Source organism: Rutilus rutilus (genome assembly GCF_951802725.1).
Source record: "Rutilus rutilus genome assembly, chromosome: 11".
In the NCBI taxonomy this organism is placed as follows: Eukaryota; Metazoa; Chordata; class Actinopteri; order Cypriniformes; family Leuciscidae; genus Rutilus; species Rutilus rutilus.
The window spans coordinates 43,361,700-43,381,572 of NC_140216.1; the positions used below are offsets into that span (position 1 = coordinate 43,361,700).

General features: G+C 41.5%; 1 protein-coding gene across 1 annotated transcript; it reads right to left on the reverse strand.

Moving 5' to 3' along the window:
* Positions 1-18,325, reverse strand: LOC311300182 (phospholipase A and acyltransferase 4-like; the record flags this gene model as incomplete). Its single annotated transcript, XM_084424315.1, has 6 exons — positions 18,283-18,325; positions 17,878-17,981; positions 17,199-17,262; positions 16,869-16,971; positions 304-602; positions 1-105 (listed from the first exon to the last, which is right to left on the reverse strand). Exons 1-6 carry the CDS (start codon positions 18,289-18,291, stop codon positions 1-3), a joined length of 684 nt encoding a protein of 227 aa, XP_084280441.1. The 5' UTR covers positions 18,292-18,325.
* Between the last annotated feature and the right edge of the window lie 1,548 nt (positions 18,326-19,873).

A 19,873-nucleotide genomic window follows, 5' to 3' on the forward strand; every position in this document is an offset into this window, starting at 1 on the left:
TTATTTTGAATTTCCGTGTTTATTTTTTGTCCTTCTATTTGTAGTTGCTCTTCCAAAGGCAGCCGCGCCTCCTAAAATAGCACCGAAAGCGCCCGCAGTTTTCACCTAGAAGAATAAACAGAAAGTATTTATTTTCTAAATCACTGTGTAAAAATGTTGCTTTTGTGATCTTAATCCTAATTTTAAATTAATTTAAACAATTTGCCATAATATAGTCTGTAGTCCTGTGATTTGCACATTTGAGACATTTATGAGTATCCTACAGTATGATTCTGTATGCGAGGTCGTGTCGATCTACTGTACCTTCTGTACCTGCTGGGATTCTGGCTTTCCGTATCTCAACTCCGTAACAAAGTGTTCACAGTTGTGACTGAGCACATTGTACGGACGTCTCTGTCCCACACGGCTCTGTGCGTCTTTCACAATCTCATCAATGGGACGGGGCTTACGCTGATCATCCAGATAGTTGTTGACACGGTATTCATCTTTGCCAGCCACATCCTCAAGTCTCTCTCTCTTCACGATGGCCTTGCCTTGTCCTACTATCCTCTCACAGATGTGCAGTATTTTCTCACGGATGGACCCAGCTTTGGCACGCCCGGCTACAGAGAAAAAAATGGAAAATTAAAGACAATCATGACTCATGAGACTTGAATGTAATAAATGTTTCAGACTCAGTAAGAGTTCAGCTCAGTTGAGCATGTGCACGGTCACTGGTGTTCAATAAGCCAGCTTGGGCAAATTTTTTTTTAATGCACTCGGGCGCCGCATGATTAACCTTTAGAGCGGTACGGTCTCCTATATGGGATTGTTATCTCTGTGCCCCTGAGAGTACGGCGCCACATTTATAATGTTCAGTGACATCGCATCACTGCCAGACTCAAACTGTGCTTTCGCGCGTTGGCTGGCGCTGATCCAGAGTCGGACACATTCAGCGCTGTCATATATCACAACTAAGCAGTGTTTTCAACTTCATAATGTTTATTTTTGGTTTCAGATATTTAAATACACATAAGCACGAGTAAAACAATACATTTGGAGTTTGTAAAACACACACTGATGTCTGTGGAAGCAGCAATAACAATCTATTCAAATATAATTTGCCGACATGTTTTATTCATATCAGACAAACATAGTGGAAGTAACTATAAAGTTTACTCTATTCTTCTCAGTTCACCGGCCACTGTCAATTAGAATATTTTAAACTTATGAAATAAGGTTAAAGAAAAGATCGAAAATAAATATTTGTGTGTGCTGTAAAGTGGTTAGAAAATAAATAAATCGGAATCGGCTAAAATCGGCATCGGCAGGTCAAACTCAATGAAAAATCGGAAATCGGAATCGGTCTAGAAAATTGTAATCGGTGCATCTCTATGTAGAATACATACATGTGCATATATTAGGCTTATAAAATAAAAGTTGATAGAATGTTTGTGTTCTGATGAAGAAATGAACTTATCTACATAAGTTGGATGGCCTGGGTCATCATAGTAGCCTTTTTCATAGGATACTTTTGATCATTGGTTATGAAAATTGCATTGATCCAGATGAACAGACAGTTACACCCCTAGGTGTCTCAGCTCAAAACTTCACTGTTAGCCTTCACTGTTGGCAAAATTGAATTTGTTTTATACTATATTTTCCCATGTGAATATTCATTTGATCCTTGTGAGGCCACTGGAGCTGCACAAGGTTTGGTTTTGCTTCTGTAAGACCACGATTGTGTTAGATTACACCCATCTATTATATATTTTTTTTGTATTGTAACTAGGCTCTGTCATTTAGAAACATGGCTTTTCCTATCACTTAATGACATATATCTCTACCTTTCATTCCAGCCAGAGGATCTGACCTGATGGAAAATTCTTGCTGGATGAATGACCTTCACCTTCAACTCAACCTAGCCAGGACAGAACTGCTTATGGTTTCAGCCAAACCATGCGATCTCGGAGCCTGCAGCTACAGTCCCGCACCCAGAGTCCCGCATTCCCGGTTTTTAAACAAACCCTCAACATACGTCCCGTTTCTGTCGGGAGTTATGCATCATTTGAGTTACAATGAATTGAGGTAGAGTCTGATTCCACTGCAGTGTTCTGTGCGCTTATTTATAGGCCACCTAATCCTGACAGTGGTTTTATACGAGAGTTTTGTGAATTTGTAACTCATATCTTGCCATCGTATGATCAGCTGTTATTATTGGGAGATTTTAATATACATGTGTGCTGCCCAGGTCGACCCTTGGTCAATGAATTTGGTAATGTTTTGGAATCTTTTGGTTTTATGCAACATATAAATGGAGCAACTCATGTTCATGGTCACACTTTGGACCTTATTTTGTCACATGGTGTTGCTGTAGACGATGTAAACATAGAAGATGTCTCCTTTTCTGATCACAGCCCTATTGTTTTTAATGTCCATGCTGAGAATTCTGCAGTTATGGAAAAACATTACTCTCGTTGTATAAATTCATCTATTCCTCCTCAGTTTAGTGAAATCTATCATGCTAACGCTGCTGAAGGATCTATTCTGAATGCTGTTGAGTCTTCCACTGGGCCTGATGAACTGACTACTCTTCTCTATACAAATTGTTCTAATATTTTAGATGTTATTGCACCTTTTAAGTTAAAGACACCCAGACATAAATCTTATTATTGGCTTGATGACAATGCTCGCCCTCTTAGGCGGGCATGTCGTCAAGCGGAGAGGAAATGGAAACAGGATTCGTTAACTGTGTCTTGTGAGTTTTTCAAAGAATGTTTATTTAACTTTCAGAAAGCTGCAAAATCAGCTAGGTCTAAGTATTTTTCAGATTTAATTACTACACACTCTCATAGACCAAGAATTCTGTTTTCCACGATTAATTCAGTAATTAATCCAGGTTGTCAGTTTCATGTGGAACCCTCAACTAAACTTTGTGAAGATTTTTTACAGTTTTTTTCAGATAAAGTGTTAGCTATCCGCTCTTCTTTTACCTTGCAGTCATCAGATCTGTCACTGTTTGCGCTGGCAAGTCCGGCTTCTTTTTCTTGTTTTCAAAGTGTTTCTTTGAGGGAACTTTGTGATTTGGTCAATAAGATGAAGAAAACTGCCTCTTCACTTGATGTCATTCCTTCTGAGATTATTAAGTCCTCTTTTTCTGAAACTGGTACTTCCATTCAGTCAGTGATTAACTCGTCTCTAAGTGCTGGGGTAGTCCCGACCCGAATTTTTTAAAACATGCTGTAGTTCAACCTTTGCTCAAGAAACAGGGTTTGGATGAAAACTGTCTTGATAATTATCGGCCTGTCTCTAAGCTTTCATTTTTATCTAAACTTTTAGAAAAAGTTGTATATTCACAATTGATTTCCTTTTTGAATGCAGCTAAATTAACAGAACCTCTCCAATCTGGTTTCTCTGCCCATCATAGCACTGAGTCTGCTTTGCTTAAAGTATTCAATGACATTTTGCTTGCAGCGGATAGTGGTACAAATTCAGTTCTGCTGCTTCTTGATCTTACAGCAGCTTTTGATACAGTTGATCATGATATTCTTCTCTGCCGGTTAGAAAATTTGTTTGGTATTGGGGGTATTGCTTTGCAGTGGTTTAATTCATATCTTAGAGACAGGTTTTTCTCTGTTGAGTTGGGTAAGTTTTCTTCGTCTGTTGCTCCTATTATCTTTGGAGTGCCTCAAGGATCCATTTTAGGGCCACTCCTTTTTAATTTATATATGCGACCTTTGGGAGACATTATTAGGGGACACAAAGTTGCATTTCATTTATATGCGGATGATACCCAGCTGTACATACCATTGAAAGCTGGTGATACCATTCAACCTTTATTGGCCTGCCTAGGGGACATTAAAAATTGGCTTTCCATCAACTTTCTTAGACTTAATGAAAATAAAACGGAAGTAATCGTCTTTGGCCCCTCTAAGTTGAGAAGTTGTCTCATAAATGTTCACTAACAGTTGACAGTGTAATATTTAGTAGTGAGGAAATTTCACAAATGGACTTATTGCACAGGTGGAAACCTGGTACCGCGCTTGAATTCACTGAGCTCCTGAAAGCGACCTATTCTTTCACAAATGTTTGTAGAATCAGTTTGTCTAGTAGGTGCTTGATTTTATTCAGCTGTGGCCATGGATGTGATTGAAACACCCGAATTGATTATTGAAAGGGGCACATCAGTTCAGATGATGAAATAGCCCAAGTAAAGAAAGATAGAAAGGAAATTCATGGTTTGAAAGGAAAATCCAATGTAAATTCAGAAATCATATTTGCATCATATACAGGAGTACAGAATAAAGTCCAGTTCCCTTTCGTTGTCACTCCGAGTTACGTCGGATGACGACGAATGGGGTTTCGCTTAGAAATCCTATCATCTTCGAGTATATAAAACGAGCCAATGGCAAGAAAATGCCATGGGTCTGCGTAATTTGCATAGCGTAACTCCGCCCCACCCTGGGAGTATAAAGGAAGTACGCTGCAACATGCAGATATGTTTTCGCTTCGGAGCCAAGTTGATGTACTTCACTCCACAGCCAATCCTGAGATTCATCTCTTCATTTCTCTTCGAGACGAGCCTCTCTCCAAGTGTTGGTGTGACAGCGAGTTCCAGCGAGTGCACATTCCCTGCTTATCTGTGCAGTGATTTGCCAGTGTTTGTGTGTTCTCTCCCTGGTCGCTTCAGCATTTGTGGAGAAATCTCCTTTCTAAAAGAGCTTGTACGCGGCACGTCTTTTTAAAGATGCCTCGCCCGTGTTTTTCTGGTTGCGGTCTGTACATTTCTGACTCTGATGGGCACAATCGCTGTCTTGTGTGTCTGGGTGTCGAGCACGCAAAGGCAGCGTTTGTGGATGAGTCATGTTCCCATTGCGGGAACATGCCCATCGCACGGTTACGGTCTAGACTCAATGACCTTCATGGTAGAGTCCCCTCATCCGCACCCCGATCTACGGGCTCCGCGAGAGCTAGTACTTCGGCTGGCGGCCAGGGTGACCTGAGGATTACGGTGTGGGACAAAGCGCCGACTATTCCACGCTCCACACCGTCCTCTAGCGCCGTGCAACCCGCGAGTGTTTCAGATGAGCCCGCGGTACAGTCCTCTGACTTGCCGCGGGTCTCATTTGGCGCTCCAGAGGAAGATTTGATGTCGATCGCTGCATCACAGGGTGGGCAAGAGTCCTTGGGAAGTGAGGATTCGGCTGTGCTGCCACCTTCGGGTGTGCCAGGGCGACGAAGGTGACCGCACGCTCGCTGGGTCAGGTGATGTCCACTTGTGTGGTCCAGGAACGACACCTGTGGCTCAACCTGGCCGATATGCGGGAGGCCGAGCGGACCCGGTTCCTCGACACCCCCATATCCCAGGCTGGCCTCTTCGGCGGCGCAGTCGAGGACTTTGCTCAGCAGTTCTCGACTGCCCAGAAGCAGACTGAGGCTTTAAAACACGTCCTGCCCCGGCGGCCCGCTGCTTTGGCAGCGCAGTCGTCGGCACAGGTGCCTCAGCCGGCTCGCCGCCGAGGGCGCCCTCCTGCGGCTCCCGCCCCTCCCGATCAGCCCCAGCAGCCAGCTGCTTCCGGGCCGCGTCGTGGAGGAAGCCGCAGGAAGGCGCCACAGCCCTCTCCCGCCCCGTGCCCCGCTAAACGCCAGGCCAAGCGGCGCTCCTGAGACGGGCTGCTCAGAGATGGCGATGAGTTCTTTTCAGGAGACGGTAGCAGGGCCGCTCAGGGGATATGGGGAGAATCTTTAACAGGGGAGAATCTTTGGTTTTCCCACTCCCGCTGCTCGTCTCACGACGGGCAGCACCCTGATGTGGTTAAAGAAAGAACTCACTTCCCCATCTCTGAGCACACAGAGTGCGCGGATGACAGTGCGCGCCGCTCACGAGCCTCGCCACTCTCGTCCCCCTCTGTCGCCAGCCCCCTGCCAGAGCACGCCTCAGTGGGACGCTGGTCCTCCCCTGGCCTCCTCTGGCAGGACGCGGCTAATGACCGTGCCCCTGCACCGGGCCGCTATGCCACCCACGCCTGGGCCGGTCATTCCGCCTCGCTGCACCACCGAGGGTACGTCTGTGGTCCGCATGACCCCGCTGGTACAGTTCCTGGAAGCCTGGTTAGAGCTTCCCAGGCTGTCCCGCTGGGTCGCGAGGACCATCAGGCTCGGCTACGCGATTCAGTTCGCGCGGTCTCCTCCCCGCTTCACGGGAGTCCGCTTCACTTTAGTCGGTGGCAATGCCCCGGTTATGAGAGCGGAGGTCGCTACCTTACTGGCGAAGGGTGCGATCGAGACTGTCCCTCCAGCCGAAATGAGGTCCGGCTTTTACAGCCCCTACTTCATTGTACCAAAGAAATCCAGTGGGTTACGACCAATCCTCGATTTGCGCGTCTTGAACCGCTCCCTTCACAGGATGCCGTTCAAGATGCTCACGGCCAAACGCATTTTCGAGTGCATACGGCCGCAGGATTGGTTTGCAGCGATCGACCTGAAGGACGCCTACTTCCATGTCTCCATTCTTCCTCGACACAGACCGTTTCTACGTCAAGGTGGTCTGCGCTCCCGCCGTATGTCACAACTCGCCCGCCACCTCCTTATATGGAGTCAGAAGCATCTGAGGCCATTTATATCCCGGGAGACCTGAACCAGGCGGCCGACGAGCTGTCTCGGCTTCGGCCTCTTGCTGGAGATTGGTGACTCCATCCCCAGACGGTTCAGCTGATTTGGGATCAGTTCGGGGACGCACAGGTGGACCTGTTTGCCTCCCACGACTCGTCCCACTGCCGCCTGTTTTATTCCCTGACCGAGGGCACCCTCGGCACGGATGCACTGGCGCACAGCTGGCCGCGGGGCCTCCGCAAATATGCGTTTCCCCCAGTGAGCCTTCTTGCGCAGACTTTGCGCAAGATCAGGGAGGACGAGGAGCAGGTAATTTTGGTTGCCCCGTATTGGCCCAACCGCACCTGGTTCTCAGAACTAGTACTCCTCGCGACAGCACCTCCCTGGCCAATTCCTCTGAGGAAGGACCTGCTTTCTCAGGGATGGGGCACCTTATGGCACCCTCGTCCCGATCTTTGGAACCTCCACGTGTGGCTCCTGGATGGGACGAGGCAGGTTTGAGTACCCTACCACCAGCGGTGGTGGCTACCATCACTTCCGCTAGAGCATCGTCCACGAGACATGCCTATGCGTTGAAGTGGAACCTCTTCGTCAACTGGTGTTCTTCTAAAAATCTAGAACCCACGAAATGCCCCATCAGTGTCGTGCTTTCCTTCCTGCAAGAAGGGTTGGAGCGAAGGTTGTCTCCCTCCACCCTGAAAGTGTATGTTGCCGCCATTGCCGCACATCACGACGCAGTTGATGGTAAGTCCTTGGGAAAGCACGACCTGATCGTCAGGTTCCTGAGGGGAGCCAGGAGACTGAATCCTCCTCGTTCTCCCCTCGTACCCTCTTGGGACCTCTCAGTGGTTTTAACTGCCCTGCAGAGTGCTCCCTTTGAGCCTCTGCAATCAGTGGAGCTTAAGTTCCTGTCAATGAAGACAGCGCTCCTGGTTGCATTGGCCTCCATCAAGAGGGTAGGGGACCTGCAGGCATTCTCGGTTGACGAAGCGTGCCTGGAATTCGGGCCGGCTAACTCTCACGTGATCCTGAGACCCCGGCCTGGATATGTGCCCAAGGTTCCCACCACTCCCTTTCGAGACCAGGTGGTGAACCTGCAAGCGCTGCCCTCGGAGGCAGACCCAGCCTTGGCACTGCTCTGTCCAGTACGCGCACTCCGTGCCTACGTCGACAGAACGCAGTGTTTCAGGACCTCAGACCAGCTCTTTGTCTGTCATGGTGGGAAGCTGAAGGGAAAGGCTCTCTCCAAGCAAAGGTTGTCTCACTGGATAGTGGACGCCATTGCTTTGGCATACCAGCAGCAAGGTCGACCGTGCCCCCTTGGTGTGACGGCGCACTCCACTCGGAGTGTGGCATCCTCTTGGGCTCTAGCGCATGGCGCCTCGCTAACAGACATCTGCAGAGCTGCAGGCTGGGCGACACCTAACACATTCGCGAGATTCTACAATCTCAGAGTGGAGCCAGTTTCTTCTCATGTACTCGCTTCAACTAGCCGGTAATAGATTCTGCTCAGGTGTCTTCGCTTGCTCGCCATTCCTCTCCACGGACGGGATACGTGCGATATTCTCCTCAGGTGAGCCTAATAAGCCCTGAGTCTCCTCCAGCACTGACGACGTCAACGCCAGAGTTATGCCACCGGCAGCTTTCGCGCTTGGCCAGGTGCCTCCATGTGCATGGTTCCCCCTCCGGGTGACCCCCACATGTGTATTCCACTGTAAGCCTCTTTGAGCATGTGTCTTTCCCTTGGCAAGCCACCTTGCCACCCCTGGGGTTGAAATATTCCACCTGCGGCTGGACACCCCAGTGTTATTCCGTATGCAGCCCTTCGGGGTCATATGTGTATTCCAAGTCCCCCCCTTCGGGTTGGGCATGATTGCATATTTCCACTGAGATATGCTTCCCAGTGTACCTTGGTATTCCTGTGTTAAGTAGGACTCCTTCGTCCGTGCTAGTCTCACGACAGGGAGCTCAGACTTACGCAGGGCACTGGAAGACAGTCGAGAGGTGGCGTGATTACACTGGGAACCCCATTCGTCGTCATCCGACGTAACTCGGAGTGACAACGAAAGGGAACGTCTCGGTTACGTATGTAACCCTCGTTCCCTGAGTAGGGAACGGAGACGTTACGTCTCCCTGCCACTTCCGCTGTACCGCTGGAACGCCTGAGTTCAGTCTCGGCTCCTCAGCGAAGACATATCTGCATGTTGCAGCGTACTTCCTTTATACTCCCAGGGTGGGGCGGAGTTACGCTATGCAAATTCCGCAGACCCATGGCATTTTCTTGCCATTGGCTCGTTTTATATACTCGAAGATGATAGGATTTCTAAGCGAAACCCCATTCGTCGTCATCCGACGTAACGTCTCCGTTCCCTACTCAGGGAACGAGGGTTACATACGTAACCGAGACGTTTCATTCATTTAGCATATTGTGTTTTGTGTTCAGTTTTCTTTTGAAGCCAACAGTACAGACTTTTCTTTTCAGTCGTAGTTGGCACGACTGACCCTCAAAGTTGAAATATGGTTGAAATAATGTCAGTTGTTGTATTAATGTTGTCACAATGAAACGTTTAATACTAAACAGTTGAAAAGTTTTTTTTTTTGTTTTTTTTTGTTTATTTTTTTTACAAAATCTGTATGTTGAATCAATGTCATGTCTTCAAGGAATACATAATCTTTGAATTATTCTTATTTCTAATTATTATTTTGTTATTATTTTAGCATTGTATGATATTTTGATAAAAACACCACTTCAAAAATCTAAATCTAAATCTAAAGTGCAGCAGAAACTTTTCTGCTTTGTGTGATTTTGTTTGGACTGACAATTTTGTGTTTGCTTAAAGCTTACAAGCAGGATCACATTTTTATTCACACTGTCATCAAAACACTATTTGACCAACTAATCAAATAATATAGTCTACAAATAAAACTAAACACACATTTCTTTAAAAAAAAAGAAAGAAAGAAAGAAAGAAAGAAAGAAAGAAAGGTCATCTTTTCCATTACCACACTGAAACAATTGCTATTGGTAGTTTCACCTTCTTTGATCATGATTGGTTAATAATATGACTGTCATATACGTAACTGGCCAATGACAACCGTGCGCGCCTTTTTACTGGTCAAGTTTGAAAATACGTCAGTTTGTGTTGATGACGACGTGTGTGTGTGTGTGTGTGCTACTGCTCGGCAAGGTTACTCGGTCTTTCCTTATGCCTGTTAAATTATTATTTTGAACTAATTTGCGTTGTGACATGTAAACGGAGGAGAACAGAAGCTGATATGTGAACACAGAGGAAGGTCGGTCTGGATGTGTCAGGTCCTGCAAACATGTTAGCGATATCAGGTAAGAGAACATTTTTAAGTCTCTATTACGTACGTTACGTTTAATATTTAAACGTTTAGGTATTACATTAAAAAAAAGGTTAATATCGTGACATCAGATCGTTACGATTAAGCTGAAGTTATATATTTTTTGTTTGTTTCCTTCTATTATACTCAATGCCACCCAAGAAAAACCAACAGAATGAAGAAGAGATGGAAGAGATCAAGCAGTCTCTTAACTTCATGTCTGGTGAGATTAGCAAGGTGGCTAACCAGCGGTCCAAATTGCTGGGACTTATGGAGGAAGTAAGAGAGCTGAAACTAGCGATCAAGGAGAAGGACAAACGAATTGATGATCTAGAGCGACGCGTCGATGATTTGGAACAATATTCTCGGATGGATAATTTAATCATAAGTGGACTTACAACAAGACATCAAACTTTTGCTGGTGTTGTATCCGGAGAGAAAGGAGAGGATGCCAAAACGAGCGAGCAATACTCGCTGGAAAGAGAGGTTGTCCAGTTCTTTCAAAGTAAAAACATGAAAATACAAACCAACGCGATCTCAACCCGTCATAAACTTCTTACAAAGGACAGGAAAACCAAGCTGGCAATTGTCATACGTTTCGCCAATAGAAAAGCCAAAACAGAATTACTGAGACAAGGAAGGAAGCTGCGTGGGTCAGATGTGTACTTGAACGAACACCTAACGGAAAAAAACGGCGATATAGCAAGGCAGGCACGGATCCTACAAAAACAGAACAAAATACAAGCTACCTGGACAAGGAATTGCAAGGTATGGATTAAGATGAATGGATCACCCGAGGAAGCAAGCAACATTATGGTAAGAGAACTCAGTGAATTGGGTAAATATAAATAACGATCGCTTCTGGATATGCTGATGAATGGGACATACAGTCCAAGGACACGTACACCTGAACAAAATAAATCAAACCTTTGAACTTTGCATGGATCATGAAAGCCTAGAACTGAGAACATTTAACTATACTGAGCATAAATTACAAGAAATGGAGAACGAAATTGATCCTGAGAATAACTTTTTCCACAATATACAAATAAATTGTGAATACTATACTGATGAACAATTCAATGTAAAGGTAAAAATGGATGGAGCAGTCTCCATAATACACTTTAACAGCAGGAGTCTAAATTCAAACCTCTCAAAAATCAAACAGTGTTTACAACAAATTGAACAAAAAATGACAGTTATAGCAATCTCTGAGACTTGGCTCATTGATGATCAAGCTGTGACGTACGAAATAGAAGGATATGAGATGTTCTTTGTGAACAGAAGGAAAAAAAAGGGAGGGGGAGTTGCTCTGTACATTGCAACTGCAGGCTTGATGAGCATAAGAGACTTCTTTCAAAAACATTAAAAATAGTAATGTTTCCAAACTTTTGACTGGTACTGTACATATAACATATATGCAACTTGTCTCTTCAAAAAGGTTTATTTCCTAAAAAAAATGAAAATCGCTAAAAAGTTATATAAAACTGGAGATAGACATACCTTTTCAAATTATAGGCCTGTTTCTTTGCTTTCACAGTTTTCAAAAATATTGGAAAAATTATTTTATACAAGATAGATTATATTATTTTATACAAGATGATACAAACTTATTTTTTTCTGGTGACAATCTGAAACAACTTTTGGATACAATGGAAAAATAAATGATATATGGGGCTTCCAATTTAAAGGCAGGGTAGGTAGGATTTATTAAAAATTAAAGATCCAAATTTGTTAAAACTTTCTATATATATCAATACATAATTAAAATGTAAGAACTCTGAAAAAAAGAGTATAAAAATCAAGTGACTCTAGACCGTTTAATCTGTATTAAACACAGCTCATTATTTCGATTCGGGACGAATCAAAGGATTGGCTTAGGCGACTGTCACTCTCTCGCAACCATGGCAACCACCCTTTTGCCACACAGCACCTACCCACTTGCGCGCGACCGTTTGATTTGAGGAGTGCGAGAGGCACGGAACCTGATCACACCTCCGTCCAGTAGATGGCGGTAATGCACTATGTTTGCAAGCTGCCAATAAAATCTATCGAAGAAGAAGGCACTGAACCTAGGAATACCAAAACAATGGCAGAGAAAGAGCAATCTAAATTTACAGTACCGGCATATGCAGTTAGTGAAGGCAAACCAGGCAAAAAAATGCCCCTTCCCCTCCGCTTGTCTCAGGTAAATAATGCGTCCTCTAGCTCAGCGGTCGGAGTCGCGCGTTCATGTGTTTTGGGGGCGTGGCTTTGGAAGAAGCACAGAAATGAGGGGGTGGAGTGAATGGAAATAATGAGATGTCTTTAAAACAGTCGTGAGAGGTCTACAGACACTCGATTTTGATACTTTCTTTTTCAGAGTACTTACATTTTAATTATGTATTGATATGTACATAAAGTTTAAACAAATTTGAAAAATAAAATTTTTAGACCATTTCTACCTACCCTGCCTTTAAGTTAGGCTATTGTCTATAATCACTCCAAGAAATGTAATAGCTGACACCCTTTCTATTTCAACTTCATTAATCATTAATTATTGTATTCGATAAACGATTACCAAATATAATAAATTTGGTTTTACTTATATTTAATGTTAATTTATTCGAATCAAACCAATTTTTTAGCAGTGTAGAGTAAATCAACTTTTGCAAGAATCTTGACACTTGAAACTTTAATCATTCATTCTAGAGAGTCGTTCAAAAACGCTGATTCATCCAGTAATGAAACACGTATTTTAGTCATTAAATCATTCATTCAAACTTTTTTTTTAATTCCGATTAAACATTTTAAATTGACTGCAGAAATTAACATTTGTCAGGACCTCTAGTAAATTACATGTTATGTTGTTAGTCTATTTGTTCAGAACCGTGATCTCTGTCTGAAACACTGAAAGAATCAGATTCTCATTTTAACTTAATTCTAACTTGTTATTAAAACTGTGATTCTTAAGTCGAGCCATCCTGGAAATTTAAGAATCATCCACACCTGTGATCACCTCAATTATTTTCCAAAGACACAAAGAATAATATTTTATTTTTACTTTAAAATCAATCATAAATCATTAGCAATAAAAAAGTATTAAAATACTTTAATTATGCATCATTTTGTCGGCCCATGGACTGAGAATCTGATTGTGAGAAACTACCTAATATTAAAATGACTTGAGACAAATAATGTATTATTATTATTTTTGTTTATCATTTTTTTAATGGTTAACTTGTATCAATGAATGAATTGATGCTTTCAAACACATTGCATATTCATACTTTATAAACTGGTTTTATTAATACAAAATTAAATCGGAATAGTCTGAATAAATAAACAGTAATTCTCTGTTGATTTCCCAAATGCTCTTCCAGTGACGTCCCAATACCATGACCATTCCTATTGAAGTTTAATGCTGTTTCTCTTTTTTATCCTGAGTAAAAGTTGTTATTCTTTCATAAGGTATTGTGACATGTGTAAGTAACATGATTTCTCTAAAATCCTAATCTCTAAAAAAACTAATTTGTTTTGCAGAGGCTCTTAAGAAGACTGCTCAGATCAACTGGGACAAGAGATGGAGGACAGTGTCCAGAATGCACAAATGACCGTCTGCAGTGTAAGCTGTACTGATAGATGTGTAGTTGCTGCTTCTTCTAACTGTCCCCAATTTATTTCCTGTTCAAAGATTTCAGTAAAGACTGGGACAAATACAGGTTAAAAGTATGTATTTTAACAATTAGGTATATAACTTTAAAGAGATACTCTTTAATCTGACATAAATCTGCTTCTTTAAATATTTCAGAATATAGCATAATATGATGGGTAATTTCAATCAATTTGAAAAAACGTCAATCTCACTGTGTGCTCTAATGCTTTAAAACTTGTTTGTGTGGTGTTGCTACTCATTTATAGCCTAGTAATACCAGACTCTGCTACTTCGCTTTGCTTCGTAGACAGAGTCTGGCATATCATAATTGAAAAGCGTTTTCTTTCTCGCGGGGGGGCTTGTCTGAGGTTTAAAATCATTGGTTACCCGTAAGCCAATCACATAACGTTTGGTTATGGCGTGTGTTATGCGCATGCTCAGCCGCATCTAACTTCCACTGTAAACACATGTATGATGCAAAAACTAAACCATCGAGCGAAATACCGGAGTGAACATGGCTGTGAACGACTTTTGCAGATTATGATTATATCTACAGACTGAGTACAGAAGCGAAATGAAATTGAGCTGAAGTAAGAAGTCTGACGTAGTCAGGCTAACTCATTTAGATGGAACCCAGATGATCCCTAGTTGGACCACATGCATATGACCCCTAGTTGGGCCCCACCTAAAGCCCTGTGAAATCCTGCATAACACCTAAATGAGTAAGTTGCTGGGGCCAACATGGAACCCATAGACAAACCCACTTATTTGTGGGTAAACCCACTTACAGCCCGTATTTCAGCCCATGTAATAACCTTGTAGTACCCACAAAAAAACTGAAGCTGGGACCAAGATGGGTCTTGTGCATGTAGCCCAGTTGGGGCCCACCTGTTTATAAGTGCACCCTATATATCAGACCTTTCTGACAATATTTTGTCAAGATTAGAAAAGGTTTTGATCATAAATTATGAAACATGATTACGCCCAAAAGGGTTGGAGCCAGATAAAATAATTTAGACTACCGTTTATATGGTAACGCAACGTCCAATTTCAAAACGGCCTTCACAGGATGAATTCTGAGTTTGTAAGCTTTCAAATGATACCTAATTTATGATAACTACTAAAATATGTGATGCAAGGCTCGAAATTGCGACCATTTTGGTCGCATATGCTCCTGAAATTTAATCTGTGCGACCTAAAAATATATTTGGGAGCATTTGTGAAAGTGCAAATAATGGTTGTGGTGCGACCTGTTTTCATTTCTCTAAAAAACGTTTGCAAATTACTTCACAGTGTGTACCTTATGTGCGCTGATACGCGATGGCCGGACCGTCATTCTATCCAACGTTATATAACCAATCCCGGGGGTTTTCCTGCATTGATTTTTTTTGGCGGCCGCCAAAGCCTTTGATCGGTGCGTGAGTGACTGCTGTGCTTGACGAGAGAAAGCCCCGGCCGCGCGCGCGCACTCTCACGTCTTCATACAACACGAGCGCTGTCTTGCTCTCTCTCCCTCGCGCATATTAATCAAAATCATTTGACACGATAGAAAAAGGGTGGAAGACCGAAGTTTCACGTGGAGCATTCGGAGATTTTTTTTTTCTCCTAAATTACCGTGGAGTGTGAATTGTGCTAAAAAATAAACTACCGGGATAATCACACAACGCTTGCCGTATGCTACACTTCCACTAATGACACTCCGATTCGCGAACTAATAACTCATTTGAACCGATTCACTTTAATGAACAACTGATCTGTCCAACACACTCACGAGACGTCTGAATCGGTGTATAACAAATCGGTACCACTTTACAATAATGTTCCACTTATTAAATTCTAGTTAACACAGTTGTACTATTAAAAAAACGATACATTATTGATATATTTTTTTTTTTTACATAGTTAATGCACTGTGAAGTAACATTAATGAACAATGAACAGCTGTATTTTTATTAACTAAGATTAACAAAGATTAATACAGCATATTAATAGCAATAGAGTGCCAAGTGCCAAGCAAAAAATGCAGGGACAGGTGTGTGGCAAACAAATCAGGTTCAATTATTAAGGCTTTTAATCAGCAGGATACGTCAAATATAACCATACTGTCTATGAATATAACACCGCATACACCATCGCCAAAGAAGAGCTTGCCTTCACTAAATTTATGTCAAATGACAAATCATGTGCCAATATCATCGGGGTGAGATGATATAGAGCCAGAAGACCAAATTTTGAATCTTGGCCACAGGATGAAATAAAATTTGTTAATATATAATTTGTAGTTGTGGTGCTCCTTAATTTTTGGTGGGTGCTCCTAAATTTTTGAAGTTGGGAGCACCAGTGCTACCAAGTAAAAAAGTTAATTTCGAGCCCTGTGATGTAATAAAAAAGGCGATAAAAAAGATAATATTATATTTTAGAGGATAATATATATATTATACTTTTTAGAGGATAATATTGTTTTATCATTTTTTATTGACAAATACCAGATTATATGTTTTATTATTATTATTATTATTATTATTATTTATTATTACTCTTAGCATGAAATCCAAAGATTCAATGATTAAAAGTGTGTGCGTCCACTTTTTGTGACAAACACCAGAACTCCTGTCCTATTTTTTGAGGTGCACTCTTGTCATAAATTCATCTATTACTGTTCCTACATAATCTGTGACAAAAAAGACAGTGCTAAAATATCTATTTAGGAGTCTTAGACCTTTCCAACGATATATAGTTTGTCATGACTACATTAGGATTTAATTGTGATATATTGAATTAAAAACTCAAAATACAAAGATGGTCAAAATTAGGGTTAATCTCTTTTTTATACCCTAAACAGGAGACGTGACTCAGGAGTCATATTTCTAAACGTGCTAAATAACAACATGAACAACATATTCATTTAATTTTCTTCTTCAGCACCTTTAGACAATGTTCACAATTAATGTTAGCAGTATTATTATTATTTTTCCAGAAGAAAAGTAGGTTCAATATATATTTACTTTCCTCAAAATCTGAATGTCCTGCACTAACGGTAGCCATGTTGCCTGTCGACACACTAACACGTGGCATTTCTTTTGCTGAGGAGGAACACTGTGTCTTTATGTTGTCTTATGTTTAAATTAAAAAAGTATTACACTAGTGATGCTGTTAAAGCTACGACACACACCAACACGTGAAGTTTCACTGCAGGTTTTCCAGTGGCTCATATGCAGAAGTTCATTAGATCGTTCTAACCCTAACTAGACCATATGGTCAATAGCATGAAAAGTGTGTAAAAATGAAAAACACTCACAGTTCTTTACCAGGTGAATTACGAATCCATCGCCGTCACATAGACTCCAGTGTTGATATCCTAACGGTCTGAAGATTTCAATAAGGTCTCCTTTTTCCGGATTCTAATCATATAGGAGACAATAGCAGACGTTTGTCAAAATATAATATCATAATGTTCATCTAAAAGTTGAGTTACTTACAAGATATTTACTCTGCATGATTACACGCTGACACGCTGTAACGCCATCAATGAACCGGAAGTTCTTAAGATCGATCCGGAATACGATCAGTAGCAATAAAAAATAAAAACTCACTTTCCTTGACCAGGTGAACTACATCGCCGACGTACAAAGCCCAATGTTGATATCCGCATCTGAAGATTTCTCCGGTCTCCGGTCTCCAATCTCCGGATTCTTATAAAGAAGACAATATCAGGCGTAGTATTTAAAAAAGATACATATGTCAAAATTTAAATCTGTCAAAATATAATATCATACTGTTTATCTAAAAGTTAAGTTGAGTTAATTACAATATATTTCCCGTTCCATTTGCCAACTCCTTCTGGTCTTCACTGTAATCATGAAGCTTTTATACCGCCAGGTGGCAATACTGTACTCCATGCAAATGACGAAACAATGAAACAACAGTTCCTATATAAATATACTAAATTAAAATGAAATGATTTCAGCACACTTGTGAAAACTCACATTCTGTTCAGTGATTAACTAAAGTGCATATTTAATTGACAGTGTGTTGATGAGAAAACTGATGGACGAACAGATCTTTGCTGAGGAGGAACACTGAGGAACGAGTCTTTATATGTTGTCTTGTTTAAATAACTAAATTAATGCTAGGCCTGAATATATTTAAGTGACTATATTCTGATTATGAACTAAGTATTACACTAGTGATGCTGTTAAAGCTCCCGACACACACCAGAGGTTTTCCAATGGCTCAAATTATTGCAGAAGTTCTTAAGATCGTTCCCGGCATACGGTCAATAGCAGCATGTAAAGCATGTAAAACACTCACAGTCTGAGGTCAGGTGAATCACATATCCATCGCCGACATACAGAGCCCAGTGCTGATATCCACGTCTGGGGATTTCAATGAGGTCTCCAATCTCCGGATTCTTATCATACAATTCAACATTAAGAAAGTGTTAAGTTAGCCTAAAAACAGCTTCTGTACACATGACATAAGCTCGTTTCAGAGGTTTATAAGTATTTAGCTTTCTGTTTCCTTAGAGAACAACTTGTGTAGTTTTAAACTCTTTCAAGCTCTGTTACCGTAGTAAACCTGCTTTCCAACAACCCTTGATCAATGAGCAAACAGTCTTTTATATCAGAAACATCAGCCAGAAAAGATCTATTAGCTGAGTGATGCTGTCTTTCACTCTCTCCGTACGTTTGAGTTCATTAACAGATATTTACCGGGGCCATGGCAAACTCCTTCTGCTCTTCTGCTCTTCACTGTAATCCTGTGAGAAACACATGAAGCTTTTATACACACGGGCAGGTCCAGGATGTTTGGCAACTATACAGGAATATATGCGCACACCGGCTATGAGGGATGATACTGGAATGAAATTCCCATGTAAAGGAGGAAACAGTGAAACAACAGTTCCTGTATAAATATCCTATCAAACAGAATTGCCCTAAATCATGAATAGTCAGGTTAATAGCATCTTACACCGTATGCAACAAACTTTCCTTGCTGTCTCTTGCAAAGTACAAGAAAACACAGACAATCTTTGGGGGAACAGTCCAGCTAAACGAAGCGAGCGAAACACAGACGCTCCAAGTGTGAAAATGCCCTGAATGTCTTTTATTTCCATATTTGTGCACTGTGTTAAATCACTTTATATCCTCAGAACATTAGCATGAACTGTTGTTTAGTGGGTTTATGCAGAAAATAGGCATTTATAATAGGCATTTATTCTTCTAGTAAGTAGTAAACTCAGAGTACTCGTGTCTCTGCACTGTCACTGTTAGAACACACTCTTTCTTTCTCTGATCATCTCTGGCAGTAAATGCCCATCACAGGAGAGTTAAAGGAATAGTTCACTTTAAAATGAAAATTCTGTCATCATATACTCACCCTCATGTTGTTTCAAACCTGTATGAATTTCTTCTTCTGAGCAGAACCAGAAAATATGAACATATCACACCAGTCCTCAGGTCTTTACACTGGCTCCCAGTTAAATTTAGGATTGATTTTAAAGTATTATTACTGGTATATAAATCATTCAATGGCCTAGGACCTCAATACATTGCAGATATGCTCACTGAATATAAACCCAACAGATCACTCAGATCATTAGGATCATATCAGCTAGAAATACCAAGGGTTCACTCTAAGCATGGCGAGTCCACTTTTAGCTATTATGCTGGAACAGCTTCCAGAGGAGATCAGATGTGCTCCTACTGTAGTCACATTCAAATCCAGACTCAAAACACATCTGTTTAACTATGCATTTACTGAATGAGCACTGTGCCAATGTTCGTCCGACTGTTTGTACTGTATTTAATTTTTTATTTTTCTAAACTGTTTTAATTATTCTTATTTCTTTTTATTATTTTAATTTCTTCTATGTAAAGCACTTTGAATTGCCATTGTGTATGAAATGTGCTATATAAACAAACTTGCCTTGCCTTGCCTTGCCTTGCCTTCTTCTGCTGAACAGAAAGGAAGATATTTAGAAGAATGTCAGTAACCAGACAGTTTCTGGTCTCATTGACTTCCATTAGAATATTTTTTCCTACTATGGAAGTCAATGAGACCAGAAACTGTCTGGTTACTGACATTCTTCTAAATATCTTCCTTTCTGTTCAGCAGAAGAAAGAAATTCATACAGGTTTGAAACAACATGAGGGTGAGTATATGATGACAATTTTCATTTTAAAGTGAATTATTCCTTTAATGTGTGTGTTTCTCACACACATTAAGAGTCATTAACGCTCAGAGTCTGCACTCTGAGCGTTCTGTAATCACTGAGTTTCTGTTCTATACACAGATTTCCTG